The following is a 20,020-nucleotide window of genomic DNA, read 5'->3' as shown; positions in this document are numbered from 1 at the left end:
AAAGATTCTGTACTGTAAGAAGATTCTATGAAGATATCGATTAATATTCAAGTACTTCAGTATCGGATGTTATAAATTAAATGCAGTTATTAAAATTGTAGTTTTATTATTCTGACACATATCCCGTGAAAGAGTTTTAAAGTAAACTCTAAGAATAGTAACCGGTGTAAAAGAATACATCCGACTTAATATTTCTTTGTTTATAAGCTCACCGCTGTGTACTAATTTAAAATGATAACGGGCTTATTAAACAAGCATTTTAATTAAGTGGCCAGTGTTTCGTAAGAAAAGAAACGCGTTAATTTCTTACGGTTTTCCTTTCGCATTCGACTTCGTTCAGTTTGTTAGCCGGACGCAAATATTCCAGCAGATTTAATTGTGGTAAATGGATGGACGTTGACTGCCTCGACTTCCGGATAAGTAAACTAAATTTGCGCTCGTGCACAGAAGACAACACCCAAACTGTGTTATTCCAGCTGTCTGTTTCTGTAAATTTCTGGTCTCAGACTTTAACCACGGAAAGGAAAAACTACATGCAACGCTTTCCTCAAAGTTACCACTGTGCTTATTTTTGTCTATAACTTTTGATCGCTGTTTCTAATAAATATTTCACGAAATCAGAGGAAATTGTATATTTTATCTACAAGTGGTGGACATTTTGTTATTTCGGTGCAACGTGTGATTGGTTGGGGGTTGAATTCTGACTTTGATTAGTTTGGAAGAGTGAAAACGAAATAGAAGATATTAGTCGAAATCTAGTCAGGTAAAAATATATCATGAGTGTCACGAAAGATTTAGAACTGTTTGTTCATATGTAGCTTTATGGTGCCACTTAATTTTTAATAATTCATTTGGTTACTTTACTACAGTCTAATACTTACAATAATTAGTACATTAAAATTGATATAGATCACAAAATTTGCAAAGCTGGAATTCAGTTGCAATTTAAAGTAACTTTGAAACTGTACAGAAAAAGTCAAGTATATCATAAAAGAACAGATAAATAGCTTTAAAGACTCGTCATTAAAGTTTAAATAAATTAGAGCAGTATTAGGATAATGAACACAAGTATATATTATCGTTAAATAAACACATGGGTCCATATTTTTCATCCTTTGGGAGATAAATGGCAACATAATTTTCTGTTTCGTGAGAAGTGCATTTGCGTAAAAGTTGCGAATCCGGTGAGCTACATTCGGTCAAACATTTAATGTACTCTTACAGTACCTCGCATTTGTTCATTTCTGTAATAAATTAAAGGTCGTGGATTCATTTCCGTAATTTTTCATACACTTTGTACGTTTATAAACTATTTTATTTATAAACTTGACTTTGATATTGCTGTGTTTTATAAATATAATCGATAATAAACAGGAAGATGGAATGCAATGTTACGTGACATGTATTTAAGAATGTCATAAGTATATAAATTAAATAAATTGTAAATTAGAAATGATATTCTATTAATTTACTAGTATAAATTATTATATGCATAATTTTTGTTAGAACTCTTAAAAATACTTAAAACTTTGAATTGCATTTAAATTTACATAAAATATGTTTAATTATATTTAAGCAAAATAATTTTAAGTGACACATAATGTTTCGTTCTAACTTATAGGTAAATGACGACTTCATTTCTAGTAACAGACAAATTGAAATTATAAATGTATGACAAAAGTAATTACAAATTTCCGAAAATGTCTTAAAGTATATAATATATGAAATTGTAAATGAAAGAATTTTATAAATGAAGCTTACAAATAAATTTTCATCGGAAATAATTATAATCCATGCAGATGTTAAAAGAGGAATTAAAATATGAATCTAGTAGTTGTTAAAAGAAGAGAAAAGCGCTGTGCAAATAAATTTTTTAGTTAATTTCGAATGTTTAAAACTTATATCCAAGATTTGAAAGTACGAGACTTAATTGTACGTTTGATTGTTCTACGAAACAAGGCGAAGAAGAAAATTTCGATGCAGTTTTCATAGCATTCGAGATAACAGCGTCCGGAAATATAACAACGGTGAAAAGTTGCTTGAACCCGTTTCAAAAATTTCACGCTCGTACACCAAACTATCTGAAACTCTAACTTTCGTGAAATATCCGGGGAAAAAAAGTATTCAGGAAGCGAGCAGCATCACATCGTTCTACACACGAAATCGGTTTATATGGAGAAATTTTTCGATTTAAACGTTCCTTTTACGTCGTAATAATATCATCGCTAGTAACTGTTCTTTCAATCATGCGTTTCACGTTTAAATAGTATCGATTACTCCAACGAAATGGTGCTCGAGTTAACTCTACAAATACAATTATTTACAAATTTAAAAAAAATTTTGTGTTCATGAAATGGAACGAATATTTATTTTGTAATTATGTATGTATTATAAAGTCAGAAAATTTTATGTATGAAAATAGAATTCGAATATTTTATTTATTTGAAATTATTCTGTTTTCAACAGTTTTTATTTTTTATGTATTGTTCTTCTTATTAGAGTTTTACATATATTTGCAGATTGATTACATTTAAAATTGAATTAGATGTAATTTGAATTAGAGAATTTTTGTACTTTGTACCGAAAATTAGTGTGACTTTTTTATCGTAGACCATCAGTTATATGTTTCAATTGTTTTAATATTTTTATATATTTTCAATATATAAGACCAATAGTTTTGTTACAACGTAACTACTCATATCGAGTTTTCACATATAGAACCATTCTCCTATTTTTTCATATCCACTTCACATATTATACGGGTTTTTTAGTTTGGACATGCCGTGTAAATGGAAACCCGAATATAAAATATTTTAGTGCGTTTTGAAATCGGTGAACTCGTTAATGTTTTAATATCGATATTTATGTTACAGTGTCGAACGTTGATGGACCAAATTTTGTTATTACCAAAGTAAATCGAACACACATGGGATCGTATCTTTGCATCGCGTCCAATGGGGTCCCACCTTCAGTTAGCAAAAGGATTATGCTTATTGTTCAGTGTAAGTATTTCGATGTACTTCTGCAGTTCTGTATAAGATTTTAATAGCTTTATTATTCTTGATATTAAAATAAGACATGATGAGATGAGATAAGATAAAGTAAGATAAAATGAGAGAAAATGAGATGAAATGAGGTGAAATGAGACAAAATGAGATAAAATAAGATAAAGTGAGATAGAGTAAGATAAAATAATATTAACCCCTCTAAAAAATCGATCGATTTTGATCGACACCATATTGAAATTCAATCGTGATCATATTATAATCCACCATTAATTATTCACCACCAAAATTCTGACAGTGGAATGAAATTTTCTTTTGTAATTCAACAGTATAATTTCATAACTGTTCAAACTCGTATTCATTATGATGTTTGCACAGGTTATTACCGGTAATATGTTTTGGAACCATAATTTATTAACGTGCTGCATAATTCTTCGTAAATGTATCAGAATGAATGCGTTGAAACGAACTCGTTGAATTTCATAAACCCTTATGAATTTTGTTCCGTTAAAGTTAATTAAGTTATCGGACATTGGTGCATGTATTTATAAAACTCACTACATTTTCGTAATTTTACGATTTTATCTATAGCTTCAGTTCTTGAATAGTCGAGTCAATTTTTTAAACAAAATGTTATTTTTTAGTGATGTTGAAGTTTACAGAAAAGCTTGTTTTTCCACTTCCAGTTCCTCCAATGATTTGGGTGCAAAATCAATTGGTAGGTGCTAGAGAGGGTCAGCGGTTGACTTTGGAGTGCCACTCGGAAGCTTATCCCAAATCCATCAATTATTGGACAAGGGATAAGGACGAAATAGTTCCAAAAGGTAGGTACGAACAATGTTTCACTGTTTTTTCAAAGTGTGTACACTAATTACGTATGCAAAGCCACAGTCGTGATTTACATTCTCGTTTATCCAAGATTCGTATAATGGTAATTCGAAATTCTTGCTTGTAAATCTTTGAATGAATTATCAGACTTTCTGATACTTGTTCAAGATAAAATTTCATACTTCTAGAAATACAAAACTTTAAGTGTCCAATTATTGAAACATATGTAACTGATAATATATACGGATTAACATATGTACATGACACATATGTACCTGCACCACATAATACATGTATCACATAATAAAACATCATCAGGTACCTGTACCACATAATACATGTATCACATAATAAAACATCATCAGGTACATGTGTCATGTAGCATATGTACATATGTTACTCCATATATATTATCAGTTACATATGCGTCACGATGTTAATGATGATGTTACATGACACGTATGTACCTGATGATCTTTTATTTAAATTAACTATTCCTAATCGCTAATTACTTTTTCCTTTGCTATCATTTCCTAAGAAGTTAATATTCTAAAAATTGATTAAAGTCGATGGTCACTTCAGCACACGTTTCACCAAAGTTACAGAAAAAGAGCAATTCGCTTTCTCTTCGGGAATAATTTCCCAAGTAATTACTGGCCCATTGCCAATCGCAAGCTGTAAGCATGCAACTATTGTACTTATTCTCCTTGTATATTCACGGTGAAGAAAAGTAACCAGGTATAACGAGTCGTTTGAATAATGAAAGCTCCATGGTGAACGCATAAACACACGTACCTGCGAAGCGCGAGTATAAACGTTCCGCTCTGCTTTATGCTCCGTCTATAAAAGGCAGCTTTAGTACTTTCCATCGATCCACCGTTCCTTTCAGATCTTTGTATTTTCCACGTATCATGATGTGTTTGCTCGTGGTTCGCGTCAAACATATACATGTATACACATTGGTTGCAACATTGCCTGATACTTCTCTTTTTCGTCCGGGTAAGGTCACGATACGTCACCCTTCGCATTATCCGAAATTTTTTACGTGCATTAAGTAGACTTAATATCTAGATACAATACACGAACTTTGGCCAAATTTTCAGTTCCATCAATCAAGTTATGTTGGACAATTTTGCAAATATGTAACTGTTTATTTTGTGATTGGGGGACAAAATTATTTTGAAACATTAATTTTATGGCTGCAGGGCAGCTTAATCGGCTCACGTCCTAGTTTGCTGCGTTACATAGACACGCAATATAATTCATTTCATTATTTTCCTAGGGAAAATTCATGAAAACAGTAAATAGTTTATAAAATCAAAATTGAACTGTATTTGTGTACTTGCATTAAACACTTCAATTAATTATTTTATATACATAAGACATATTGTTCATTCTTGAAAGAAATATGGAATATTAAATGTAATTAATATAAGGCTTTTAGCAGAATATTTGCTTACTCGCTTTATAAATATTTTTATGAATTTCAATGAATTTTTTAACGATCTGAAATTTCAATTTTTTTTAACATATTACAAAATTAGAATTATCATCAGTACAAATCTAATTTTATCGTTATAGACAGAATCAATATTTGTCCATCATATATTAATCATAAATATATTACAAGGATATACATAAATCTATTGCAAGAATATGAGATTTCATGTATGCACACACGTTCCGAAAGATTGAAGTTTCCAGTATGTTATTAATTTTACTAGGTCGAGTGTTCGTTGATTACGGTATATATACAATTATACCATGTACGCATATCTGTACCACACATAAAAGATTTGAAAGAAGCAGGTTTCTTTTTAACCGACTTCAAAAAAGGGTTGCCTGTTCGTCGCGTATGTTTGTACATATGTGCACGTTTTTCTTGGAACCTATTAGAGGGACTTTGATGCTCCTTTTACTACCCTGTAGGGTGGTTCTTCTAGATTCTAAAAGGTTTTAGTTTATCAAACATCATAGTAGAACTTAAGGGTTCTGAGTTGTGAATTACAGTGTGCGTAAAGGTAACGAGTCTTTCAAACTCATAATTCGTGATCTCGTGCTTTATATCGAAAATTATGCTATAGTAATTTTTGAAGTCCTATTTTTTTCTTTAATTATATTTACTTTGATAATACAAATTGTACTCTGCGTTGGAAAAAATATTTTTACTTAATTGAGTACAAAATGAGATTTCGTCCTGATGGGTTGGGAGCAACAATGACTGTAACTGAGCAAAAATATTATGGTTCTTTAATTACTTATCATGGAGAAGCTAAATTTGAGTGAAATGATAGGAAAATCAGTATACTTTCTTATGACAATAATCTGATTTCTGTATTTTTAAAAGGTGATTGAAAAGTAGGCCATAAAAATGTTACTTCTATTTTGTTCCTTTCTCTGTAGATATTTTTGTATAAACTCATATGAACTTACACTTGTATGTAAGTTTAGACTTATTCAAGTTTATACTCATACCTGAGCATCAAAACTTGATGTTGTTACTGTAATTCTATACTGCTCGATACATATAAATGAGTTTATGTTCATCTTATCTGAATTCATACTCGGTTCAATTTATATTCATATATGTGTTCAGACTCATTTCAATTTATACTCATAAATGAATACAAATATATCAATGATCAGTATATGCTCATTTAAATGTACCAAACAGTACATCATCACAGTAACAAAATCAAGTAACCAGTTTTGATCCTGCAAAGCTCGAGACCCCAAACGCGGAGTCAATTTAGTTATCATTCTTGAAAACGCTGCAGTTCAGCAGTCACCGATACCCTAATCAGGGAGACACATTAACTAGTTTCGATCATTCGAAAAACTCAGCCACATTTCAGGATTAGTTACAGTTCAATCAGAGAGTCGCACTGGACACAGTTACAGTTCTTGAGTTTACAAACTAATCCCGCAAACCCTTAGACCAGTGGTGAGCAATGGGTCAACCTCCCCGAGTAACGTGATACCTTGTAACCCAAACAAACAAGACTGATGTGAAGCGACATACCGCTTTGAGTTGTTGGTTCAATGGATTTTTGGATCTGTAATTCAGTAGTAACTTCCTGAAATCATTTTCCATAATTATCGTACAAGTTTTGGGCAGAAATTTTTAAATGGTCTCGAAATGAAAATTATGTTTGAGTGTAAAAATTTGGAAAAATTAAGAACGTTTAAAGAAGTTGAAGTGATTAAGCATGTGAATCTGAGTAATAATTCATGGTCATCAAACATGATGAATTTCTTCAAGATACAAACGTGAAAAATGTATCTGTTCACCAGAAGATCAGCTTTATTCGGTTCTCTTTTGACACTCTGTATATTCGAAACCGATGATTAACTCCGCGATTCATTGTGGACAAAATAAAACCAAAAAATAAAAAACCTGTCCGTTATATTTCTACCGAAATTTCGAAATGGACAATGAAGCTCTAAAAGTGCACATAATATCCGAAACAGTACCGAGGATGTTGGGAACTTATCCAACATAAATATCGGTAAAAGGGTTAGCATTGAAATAAATGTAACGTGATTTTACCCAAATTATTCGTAACAAATCGAGTTTCATGTTACCTCGAAAAACTTGATAACGAAATACGAATTACATGATTTTCAATAGCCATCAAATATTCAGAGTCAATTGTAGTGCAAACGTCTGCATTCAATTGCATCTTGTGACATGAACCAGATATAATCAGATCGAAACTATAGACAGCTATTAGCTTTGTATTTCAACTGCTTTGCGAGATTTAGCGACGATAAAATTTACAATTGAGAATCGGTAGAGTAAGAATGCGATGAAGTATACGACTGTTCAACTGAGAATGTTTCATACTATTTTTATTATTCTTGGGAACGAAGAATGTTTTATACTATTTTTATTGTTCTTGCAAGTTAACGATGTTTCATATTATTTTTGCAGAGTTAAAATGTTTCATACTATTCTTACTATTTTTGCAAACTAAAAATGTTTCGTACTATTCTTATTATTTTTGCAAACTGAAAATGTTTCATACTATTCTTACTATTTTTGCAAACTGAAAATATTTCATACTATTCTTACTATTTTTGCAAACTGAAAATGTTTCATACTATTCTTACTATTTTTGCAAACTAAAAATGTTTCGTACTATTCTTATTATTTTTGCAAACTAAAAATGTTTCATACCATTCTTACTATTTTTGCAAACTGAAAATATTTCATACTATTCTTACTATTTTTGCAAACTGAAAATGTTTCATACTATTCTTACTATTTTTGCAAACTAAAAATGTTTCGTACTATTCTTATTATTTTTGCAAACTAAAAATGTTTCATACCATTCTTACTATTTTTGTAAACTGAAAATGTATCATACTATTCTTACTATTTTTGCAAAGTAAAAATGTTTCATACTATGCTTACTATTTTTGCAAAGTAAAAATGTTTCATACTATTCCTACTAATTTTGCAAACTAAAAATGTTTCATACTATTCTTGCTATTTTTGCAAACTAAAAATGTTTCATACTATTCTTACTATTTTTGCAAACTAAAAATGGTTCATACTATTGTTACTATTTTTGCAAACTAAAAATGTTTCATACTATTCTTACTATTTTTGTAAACTAAAAATGTTTCAGACTATGATGAATATTTGTGAAACGATCGTTGAGATGTATGAAAAGATAATACAATGATCTCGAATCAAGTAATTTGAGATGAGATGAAGTGACAGGAATATGCAACTTGTATCTGTCCATTATTCTAATCTAGCCCGATCCTACTGTACTAAACGCACGTCCATACATCCTTCTGAACTAGTTAGATAGGGTATCACTTATTGTTAGTGGATCAGTGATGCTTTATGAATGCCAGAGATATCTGGTTACCAGGAATGTAGTAAATGTAATATGGTAACTTGAAGACTTTGGCCACAGGCGAATTGCAGTACAATACGACACAAATGTATCTGGAACTTCAAGATCGATTTAATGTATCGAAATGAATTCACAATTACTTGTGCGGAAAACATGATTGACGTATTTAATTTGAATCAGGATTTATAAATAATCTTGTATTTATATACTTTAATTTATAATAAAAGTGTCGTGCAGTTTCGTCCTACAAAATAAATAATAAAAATAAATATGTGAATAATTTTAGTGCCTCTTTACGAATGCTGTCAAATCAATATTGATTTCAAAATTTGAAGTCGAGTGCTAAAATCAGCCCTCGAGAATTCATTAAAAATTAAATAGTCAAGCGCAGAAGTTCAATTTCTTCTAGTATATTAAAAATACGATAGATTAAAAATTTACATAAGTATAGAAGCCAGAACTTGTTAGAAAATCAGGTAATTTTTATGCAAGTACTTTTAGTTTCCGTGTACTTTACGGATGATTGTAAGAAGTCCATGATAAAAAAGGTATTCAATTATGTTTGATAAGAGTGTAATATTTGTACTTTCTGAAATATCAATTTACGCAAATAGATGAAAATAATTTAACGCAATTTTCTATTTACTCCTTATATATTTAATACAAAATATCCTTTGAGAGGACATAAAGTTCCGGGTTTTTAGATTGTCTATCGTCACACGTCGATGAAAAGAGCGAATTGACTGTCTAATACGTTTATTTGAATGATACATCACACGTGTGGCCAAATGTTTCGTCAGATTTACCTTTCAATCGGTTGTTCGAACGAAATTAGCTTTTGAATAATGCATGCGAATCCAAGCAGCACGTTAAAGGTATAACATGATTTTATCTGGCATTTATGAGGAAAGCTGAGGATGCGTGTATGTATATGAAGACCGAAACGACAGGTTCCGGCCTTTTCTCCTGCCGTTATTACGTCGCCAGTCCACACGATATTTGCATCTGTATCGAAAGCAATAATAGTACGTACAATATGAATTCGATCCTACAATCGGGTTACATAGTATACAATTTTCAGTATGAAAGTTCAATATGATATACGCACCATTTCGGCAATAATTCTAAATGAAAAATGAAACTTTCATTCACCTCTCAGGAATATCATATCTCATAGGATGATGAAAGTTCATAACATATTCATTTATTTCGAAACGTGTTTATTATATTCATTTCAAGGTACATTTTTACAAATACTTGTATTCATGACTGGTCAATAGCAAAAATTCAATAGACATTCTTGAATTCATATATATGGCATTTATGCTCACACTGTATTGTTATTATGTTTCATTGTTCTTTTGTTATCAGTTATTGTTAGTCATCTGTTATTGTATTCGTTTCGTAGTCGTTATCAACTGTTATTAATTAGGATTCCACATCTGATTGTCACTTGTTTATAATTATATTTCTGTAATTTATTATTAATTGTTGTTCATTAAATTTTTATATTATTACTAATTTCATTTTTATTTTTCGTAGTCACTTCTGACACTTTTGTATCTCACAATTTATTAAACTCGAATAAATCAAGTTTCATTCAGAAATTAAAAATACGCGAAGTAAATTTAATTTTATTCCAAATATGTGAGGGGAAAAATAAGTGCAATTGAATGAATTGTACAATCAGTTTTTCTGTATGTACTTGCAAGTTAGTTCTTACTGAATTTATTGTTAGTGACTTTCGTTGTCCACATTTTTCAAATTCCTGCACGTATGGAAAGTTATAACGGTTCGAATTGCCTGCACTAGGATTTTAACTGTAGTACGTTCATAAATACTTATGTATACATATATCACGTTTATTGCCTTTAGCTAGGTATTAAGGTTCTTAATAACGTCCACAGAAAAATATGAGCCAATCTTTCAAATTTATAGAAAAATTATGACTCGAACAATATGGTAGTCCATTTCTAAATATGTGCACAAATACTTGAAAACAAATGTAGCTCATTTTGAGAATCTGTTAACTTAAATAAAATCATGTCACTGTCAAAAATCAGTACATTAAAATCGTAATTGTAATCTTTAATTTAAATATGAAAGTCACAATTCTACTTTAGAATTTACATTTACATATAATTTAATTTAACGTGATATGAAAGATACACTTCGGTTTCTCAAACAGCGGATCGAAGTGTCAAAATTTTCCATGGGAATCAACGGACATAAAATTTATTTTCTGGCTGACATTTGAACAGCAAAAAGTTTTCATAGATTTAAAATCGATTCAATGACATTTTCAACGCTATTCACTTCCAATCACACTTCTCCTTTCATTATTTTGCTTTGCATCCACGTAGCCTTTCCATTCGTCGAAGATAGCACCCATTGCTCGATAGAATCTCGAATCTTACGAGCAGGAGAACGGAAACGTCCCTGAATGGTGTCGATCTAAACAGAAATCACGTTAACTTAGACTGCTGTACGACGAATACTAAAATAAGCCAGACACGGGAACAAGCTGGTCCATCTTCCAAACTGATTGAACTATTGTGACGTCCTTTCTGGAAAACCTGAGAAATTTCTAGACATATCTCGTACAAGATATGACAACATCTGAAACGATTAGCGGATCAGTTTCTTATGTGTCAAGTCGATTTAAGTTGATTATTTCGTTGGACTTAATGTTTATTCATAGCAACGGATCATATAAGTATGAATTCTTTAATTGTTCAGAATTGTATCTTCATTGGTTACTAGTACATCTGTCATTATATACTGGAGTATCTGTATACATAGAACTTGGTCCCACGAATATAATATTTCCTGAACCATTTATCTTTGTCTTCTGACATTTCTCTAGATCTACTTTGGTAACGGAGCTGTAACCTAATTCAGTTGAATCACTCTGTATATTTACGTATGAAAAATTATATATGGCTTTATAGCGTTCATAAAACTTGGTCTCACGAATATAATATTTCTTGAACCATTTATCTTTGTCTTTTGACATTTTTCTGGATCTACACTGGTAACCGAATTGGCAACCTAATGTAGTTGAACTGGCAACCTAATATAGTTGAACTATATTACATATTTATTTTTGAAAAATAATATATAGTTTTTCAGCGTGCAGTCGGATAAAAAGTCTATAATTAAATTTAACTTAATAAACAATTTTTCTGTCATAGGTTTTTCACTGCAATTTTTGTAGTGTGTGCACATAATTCTTATAGAGCTAACCAAGATGCAATTTCAGATGTGAAATTTATGAAATTATGTCAGCAGCTTTTGAACATAGTGTTGTTCAACATTTTACTATATATTTTGTATTCAAGATTATTTATTATTAAAATGGTATAGTGTCCTCAATTACTATTTTCAGTGTATATTAAAATTGTATAGTTTACTTTTTTGTACTAGTTAAAAACTTAGTTGAGTAGTGATTTGTTTGAAGGGAGATACTGAAAAAATGTGTAATTAGTTCCAGGAGGAAAGTACGAACCAATACAGTTGGAGAATGCTTACAACGTTCACATGAAACTGACAATAAGCTCTGTCGGTCCGTCTGACTTTGGAACTTACAAGTGCATATCGAGAAATTCATTAGGAGACACTGATGGCACCATTAAAGTTTATCGTAAGTTTTATTAAACTTGCACTATAAATAAACTAATAATCATTAATTATTTTCAATTATTTTCTACATATTTCTTTACCGTTAAAACCTAGATTCTTCTTTGCACATAATTTTTACGTTTAATAATGCTTAGTTTCATATTTAAATTATCAACTACTTTTCTCTGTTTTCAGCAATTGCATCAAATACCAGTAACGGTAATACACAATACAAAGGTAAGTTTTACCGTTCTTTATTTTATACCATTTTTAGAAAATTGAACATTTTAATGACTCATAAGTTTGTAATTCAATACTGTCCTTATAATTTAATAATTTGTAACTTAATTTAATAATTAAGAAGTTTAATAATTTTAAACTTCCATAATTTTTTAATTTCACAAATGAAAGTTTTAATTATAATTTAGTAATATAATAATTGTTCATTTTGATTTTAATTTAATAATTAAATCATTTTAATCATAATTTAATAATTTCATAATTTCAAGCGTAATTTAATAATTGATTAATTTTATTTATAATTTAATAACCGAATCACAAATACTCACAATTTAACAAATTAGTAACGTGAAATGTTCAAAAAGTAAAAACTAGGAATGGCACATCCATTCAAATTCATTCAATCACATGAGAGGTTGGTCAACATCAGAATCAATATATAGCTCCAACAGCACGATACATACTTTACAACTCATTCAATAACATATAAGAGTACACGTTCCCTTCATATTTTAATTTAGATGTAACAAGCTGACGAGTGCTTCATGTCCTCACTTTGAAAATTAACACGTGATTATTACACGACGGATGAATGTTTGATGGGATGCATTGAGGAAAGCAGAATTTCGTGTCCATCTTTTGTTGGGACTCAGTCAAAAGTACATTCAAGAGTATATTCAAGGGTGTATAGTGGATTGGCATGCTCAAACTAGACACTCGATCTAATTAATCAGCGACCCGTTATTTCATCGCAAGTACGTTACGCTGCATCATTCGTGAAGTACCACTCGACACAAAGCAAGCGGTAACATAGGCCGAATGTGTTCCTGATTTCTAGCTCGCGTTTCGAGCGTGAAAAATAAAGTACCACATCGGATAATAAACGTAGAACACTACTGTCAGAATAACGAACGGAATCACGAATCGTTGCCCGCTGCCTGGCATTCTCGTTAATTAAACCATACCGTATTTTCATCAAATAAATGATTTTTCCTCGGATACAAATTAAAAAAGAATTATGCTACAACGTGTATTATAGACAATTTGCACGATAATTATCATCAGATGTGAATGTACAATTTGTTATGTCATCTTTTAATTTCGAACATAGCTATTTATTATACATTATCCATACCATATGCAATTCGTTATTTTAAAATTCGTATACTTTTACTATTTGCAAAGATAAAAATATTTATTCATTTCGAGTTTGACAGCAGTAGAAAATTTTTGTAGGAAATTTATTTTTAGCTAACTAATTTTATCAAATATAATTACAATATTTTGTTATATATATTCATGTTTTCAAGTAGTTCAATATTTCGAATTTAGTGAGTGAACAAATTTTTAATAACACAGGTGATTCATTTTTTCAACGTCACCCATATATGAATTTTCTGACAGTCAAAGTGTTAAATAAAATATTAAAATATATTACTATAATGATGCTGCACGTCGTGTTTCATTCATAGAATATTGCATTCGTAATTTCGTGTACTTCTTTGCAAAGGCACAGCGAAATATTTTTGCTCACCACACAGCAATAACCTAACCTAACTATTGGTCCATTAAATCATTCCCGAATGAATTTAAAATTACACAGAAAAATTAAAAATTATTTAAATTTACAGAGTTCCAATTATTTGTTAAAATGTCAGTTTTATTAAATTAACCTTAAATGTATAAAAATATTTCATTAATTTTAGTTCCTTTATCAAAGGGTGCATTTTCTCGTAGCGTTCACTGAACCTTTTTTCTCTACGCGTGAAAATGACTATAAATTATTTTCGAAGATTCCAGTGTATTCTGTACTATTCATTCGAGAAAAAGGAAAAGCTAATTGAAGCTTGCCACTGGAACAAAGTGCACCGCAAACTGTAAGTGTTCCTTCGCTAAAACTCACCGCGGAAAATGAGGTTCCTTACCATAGCTTCTCCAGTGTAAATTAAATCCATCTGGACCATCAAGATTAAACTTTTTCTCGTTGGAAAAAATAACTTTAGAAGAAAGTTTCAGTGAATAAATATTACACGCAATGCTGTATTCCGATATGTTTGTTTTAAATTAATTTATATAATCCCGGTTTCTGTTCATACACGACTGTATTTCATTCTATTTTATGGCATATTATATATTTAAGTATTACTGTCTTTGTCGGTCGATAATCAAATTTTATTTAAGAATATACTGGATGATATAATAAAACATAAAAATTTAAAAAATTTAAAATATTTTTTAAATTATCAAAGTTGTAAAAATTGTCACAATTATAAAAATGATCAAAATTGTCAAAAATTGTCAAAATTGTTGAAATTGTCAAAATTGTAAGAATAGTAAAAATTGTAAAAATTGTAAAAATTTCAAAAATTGTTGAAATTGTCAAAATTGTAAGAATAGTAAAAATTGTCAAAACTGTAGCAATTGTCAAAATTAAGAAAATTGTCGAAATTGTCAAAATTGTCAAAATTGTAAGAACTGTAAGAATAGTAAAAATGATAAGAATTGTAAAAATTGTAAAAGTTGTAAAAATATTTCTCTGCAAAGAACCCTGAAGTATCAATACTCTGCAACAAGTTGAAGCAGAGAATTAAATAACAATAAGAAAATACAGATACAAGAATAAAAACGGAAATCATTGATAGTCATGAATGTAGAAAAAATGGCTCATCATTTGTAATACATATAGATCTTAAGAAATGTAAAAATTGCGAATAAATACGATGAAGTAAACAAGTACTGGAGAAGTGTATACATCCGTAACATAAGTAGTATCGTATGAGTAATTAGGTAAGTAGAATAGGGAGGCGGGATTCCTGTACGATCAGACAGGTTAAATGAGGTCGTGGGGTTGTAGACGATCAGACAAGCCGAATAGGGTTGGTACGTTGTGTTAGATAAGAGGAATAGGGTCAGTTCGTCGAGCCAAACAAGTGGTATAGGTCAGACAAATACATTAAATTCTCTCTACTTGACCGTCACGTGACTACTCTCTAATTAGCAGTCTATTAGTTCTAGTGCAATTATCTTTCCCTTCTTTGTCAGCGACTTTAACAAAATATTTGCCTTCCATTCTTTTTTCTTCCGCATATTCTATATTTGATAGTTTTGAAGCTTTCATACAGATGGCTCTTCGTATTACGAGAGGTCCTCCGGAAACAACCAACATTAATTTGTTGTGCCATCACGATGAAATGGAGGATAGTTACTTAAAACGATGTAGAGCGCTTAGTTGAAACTAAATTAGTCTAACAAATATCACGAACATAATTTAACGAAAGAGATGAAATTTATTATTAATACGTTTTCACCCTGTTGACGAGTAATGACCGTCATAACTTCGTATGTTGACGAATAATGTCCTCCATAACTTCCCATGTCGATGATTAATGTGCGCCATAACTTTGTATATTGATGAATAACGGCGTGTTCAATTAAACATTACTGACTGCAAGATTTCTCTTATTTTAGCTTCGGAATAATCGTTAACATCTTTTGAGAGTTTCAAAAAATTTGATATGACAAAGCTTCTGCAAAATTCAACAATGTCATTGTTACTGAAGCAATTATGAAGTTAAGCGTCAAAATAATAATTCTGTTAAACAAAAGAATGAGCATTTTTTAAAAGAAGAATGTGTTAAATCAAATAGGCAGAAAATTGATTTGTAGTAACTTTGTATTAAACTTATTTACTGTTTTATTTAAGTATGTATTTATGCACGTTTATGCATATGTGTCTGAGGGTTAGGTTAGGTACCAATGTTATTTACGATGGGGCGTGTGTATAATGCAAATTGCCGATCAACACATTCGCTGATATCCGAAAATTGGGAGGGATGTTACATGTGCCATTGATTCAGAGTCTCAGATGTATACGCACATACACACATGAACGTACGCAGAGGAAATTGGATTCTAGCGCTACTTTAGCAACAACGGTGTGTGCAAAATAAGACACTATAATTAACCTCTGAGCTTCCTTTAACAGTAGAACCGGACACAATGACCAGTTTCAGGTTTTGCGGATTATGTTACAAAATTTTGTTGTTGTCTTGTCGAAAGTTTTGTCACATTTTGTTGAGATAATACTTGCTTATTTATTCTTAATTTAAAAGTGTTAATTCTGGTAGTTATGATGTTAAGTAAAAATATGGCATGGAGTTGTAGCAATGTTAATTTTAGACATTGGTCAAATAATATTAGAAAAATGTTTAGTTTTATAATTATAAGGTAAACATTTTTCAAATAGTATTTGACAACTGTTATGTAATGCTATGTCCATTTGTTATTATGTTTAAATACAATTTGAGTGTATATTTGACTTCAAATATTTCTCTAGATTGCTTCATTATTTGGCTAATAAACGAAATAACTTTTTGTTCAATTTTTCACTTTATGTTTGATTCAATTTTTATCGAAACAATTGCCCAATTAGTTTCTAATCCGTTTTCATCAACCTTGCGTCAGAAATAAAAAACATTTTTGGTAATCAAATAAAACAGAAAATTAATTGGTATTCTAATCTTAGTAAATTCATTTAAATAATATAACTAACATTTTAACATTTTGACTGTGGTAATTCTAAATTAAAAATAATACTAACAATTTAATTCTGTAATTAGTTATATCAAGTTCGAATAAGTCTTCAAAGTTTACTTTCAACAGTAATAACAATAGTAGATGATGAAGTTAATCGAAGTATGGTAATGATTTAATCTCTTAATTAAGTATTTATACATTGTTTTTATTTAGTTTACGAATGCTTTGCTATTTTCTCGGTAAATACTTTTCTCTCGAGTTTAGTTTCAATACAACTTTGTACAAAGTTAACCGCCCGATTTCCATCCAGACTAACTGAATTCCAATCTACTTTTTTCACCACTACTTTTAGCAGTTAAAATTTTCTCGATAGCCGGTAAGTTGCAGTGTTCGATTTGGGAGAGGTCTATTATGAAAAGTTTTAACTAAATAAACAAGTTGGACTTGAAAAAATAATCAAATGTTATTTACGTTCTAAACGTAACATGAAGTAGATATTATTTCAATAACAGAATTTACCAAATCTTAAATAGTTTCAATTTTAAGTTTAAAAATGAAATAAATTTGGATACTATATTTTGACATTAAATTTAAAAAGCAAAGTTTGAAATTAAATTTTAATACCAAAATTTGACAGTAAATTTGGATACTAAAGTTTGACATTAAATTTTGGTACTAAAGCTTGACACTAAATTTAGATACTAAAGTTTGGCATTAAAGAACAACCCCGTACAAAAAAGTATTATACATATAAATACTTAAGGGAGTTCACCCTTGGTAAATAAACATACCTCGAATAGACATACATAGAGCAAATATTGGAGAAGGAGGCTTCACTTGCTATAATACATGGATGTTATCAAGTATTATGCTTAGTTTGCACGAAACATTTCCGCACTCGACAGGCGATAAAATTATCTGGAGTGAACATTAACACGCTAGTGGTGAATTCACTCTATATGAGTGGTGAGTTTGCTCTATATCACTTTTTCTGTTAGATTCAACATTGTATATCAGATGAACATTAAAATCGTAGGATTTGTTAATAATCAAAACGAAATTAATTTAACAATCGCAGACATTCGTTTTGAAGTACGTAAATTGTTAGATGATTTTGTAGAGTTCGAATTCAAATTGTGGTGAAGGGAATACGGACATTATAGACTATAAATGAAATTATTTCGATAAAATACGTATAATTTAAAATAGTTATTTACAATCACATATTAAGTTTGAGACGAATAATTGACTCGCTCTATCTATAAATATTTTATGTAAATAGGTTTCCTCATTCAACGAATAACTCAATTTATCAGTAAAATGATATGCTTTTAAGGTGGATATCTTCATCAGCCTCGCTCCTAAAGCAAATTTTTTAGAGTTTGTTCTTAATATGCAATCTTCTTCGGATAGACATCTGATATGCTTTCGTGTCTATTATCTACTTCGTTTTCTTTGAAGCAGTACCATGCAGAGCTTCCTTTCAGACAAATTACTATTATATTTTCCTTAGAATTTTCTTTGGAAAATATATGAAAAATGATCTCATATTTTTAATCTTTCATATTTTGATTTACTAATATTAATCATAACTTGATTTATCAATGTCAAGAAAAAATTATCTTTACCTCTAGACGTAATATTTAAACTCTTTATATACAAGTCAGCTAATAATCGAAACCTAACCTAAATAAATTCCACAAATTTAAGAATTTGTAAGTGCACAGACTTTCTTCCGTAAATATATTTAGCTGAATTTGAAATTATTCATTACTTAAGTATTCTCTAGATGCAACCAAATATTAATAGAAAAAGTGATCAATCCAAAATTTTATTGAAAAAGAAATAATTTCGTATAAGTAGCTGTACCGCATATTTAAAATTCGATCATATTCTTTGTAGACTTATGTTCAAAACGTCAAACATAATTAGACTTAATGGTTTCTTTAGATCGAGACTGTTTCTTAGGTTATTTTCAGACAGTTTTAAAGCGCCGACCAAACGAAGTACTGATTGTAAAATACGGCTATAAACAGTGCAAGTCGAAACGCTATAAACTTAGTTATAACGTGTCGTAAAGTAAAGGTTCCTCCTAGAAAAATTCCAGTTAATCAAGTTTCACTATATTGTGTACGTTGATTTCAAACGAGATGATCGTTGATATATTTTAACGATTTTATTTTCAACGAAGTAACAATGTTTTGTAATATTTTAAAAACGGACAAAACAATAAAAAATCATGAGACAATAATATCTGTTAAAAGACATACAGTAATATCAGCTAAAATAATTTCATCGATGCTCTCTTGTGTTTATCTTAATGAAAAATCTGGAATTTATTAGAGACTGACCATCCATCTACATTTGTGTACACAGTGAAAGGTGAAAAATCGATATATGCAAAAGATTTTGATGCTAACAGATTGAAAGGTGGTGTTGTGTTCGATGGAAGATTTATAGAACCGTTTCGTGCCATAAGTCAAATTTATATTGACCTGCATCCTCTCTTTTCTGTAAAAGTACCCAGCCTCTGAATTTAGGGCAGATGTCACAATATCCTGCAAATGTACTCACGAAACAGAATATATGCACTGATTACATACAGCATTTTTAACATATAATATACACTCTACAATAATATTGCAGAGATATACAGAGTTTGGACTAAATGGAAATATTTCTTACAGTATAGTTTAAGTAAAATATATTTAAAAAAGATATTTCAATGTATTATTCTGTTTTAATTATTGTTTAGCAGTGTATTTTAATTGTATCATTATAAGAAACATTTGAGACGACGAACTCTTTAAATAAATGTATATTTTTATTTATTAATTTATCTCCGGAATTACAGGTTATTAAACTTTTGATGCTGTTGAAGAATTGATATCTTCGAGACGGTTTAACTTAGAGAAATAT

The 20,020-nt window shown here is 30.0% G+C and overlaps 1 protein-coding gene across 2 annotated transcripts in view; it reads left to right on the top strand.

Annotated features, from left to right (window-relative positions):
- The window catches only part of LOC100875784 (neurotrimin), a 247,487-nt gene that overhangs the window by 215,317 nt on the left and 12,150 nt on the right, over positions 1-20,020 (top strand). Inside the window, exons 5-9 of one of the 2 annotated variants that reach the window (XM_012280658.2) lie at positions 2,874-3,002; positions 3,692-3,829; positions 12,192-12,347; positions 12,521-12,562; positions 13,087-13,710. In XM_012280658.2, the coding sequence (XP_012136048.1) occupies positions 2,874-3,002; positions 3,692-3,829; positions 12,192-12,347; positions 12,521-12,562; positions 13,087-13,100 (479 nt within the window). In that variant the 3' untranslated portion in view covers positions 13,101-13,710. Of the gene's footprint in view, positions 1-2,873; positions 3,003-3,691; positions 3,830-12,191; positions 12,348-12,520; positions 12,563-13,086; positions 13,711-20,020 lie in introns of those variants that run through there. The other variant, XM_012280657.2, reaches the window with a different exon arrangement.

The sequence above is a fragment of the Megachile rotundata genome, chromosome 1 (assembly GCF_050947335.1).
Source record: "Megachile rotundata isolate GNS110a chromosome 1, iyMegRotu1, whole genome shotgun sequence".
In the NCBI taxonomy this organism is placed as follows: Eukaryota; Metazoa; Arthropoda; class Insecta; order Hymenoptera; family Megachilidae; genus Megachile; species Megachile rotundata.
Note: the sequence above shows the minus strand (reverse complement) of the source record. Positions and strands in the feature narration are given on the sequence as shown.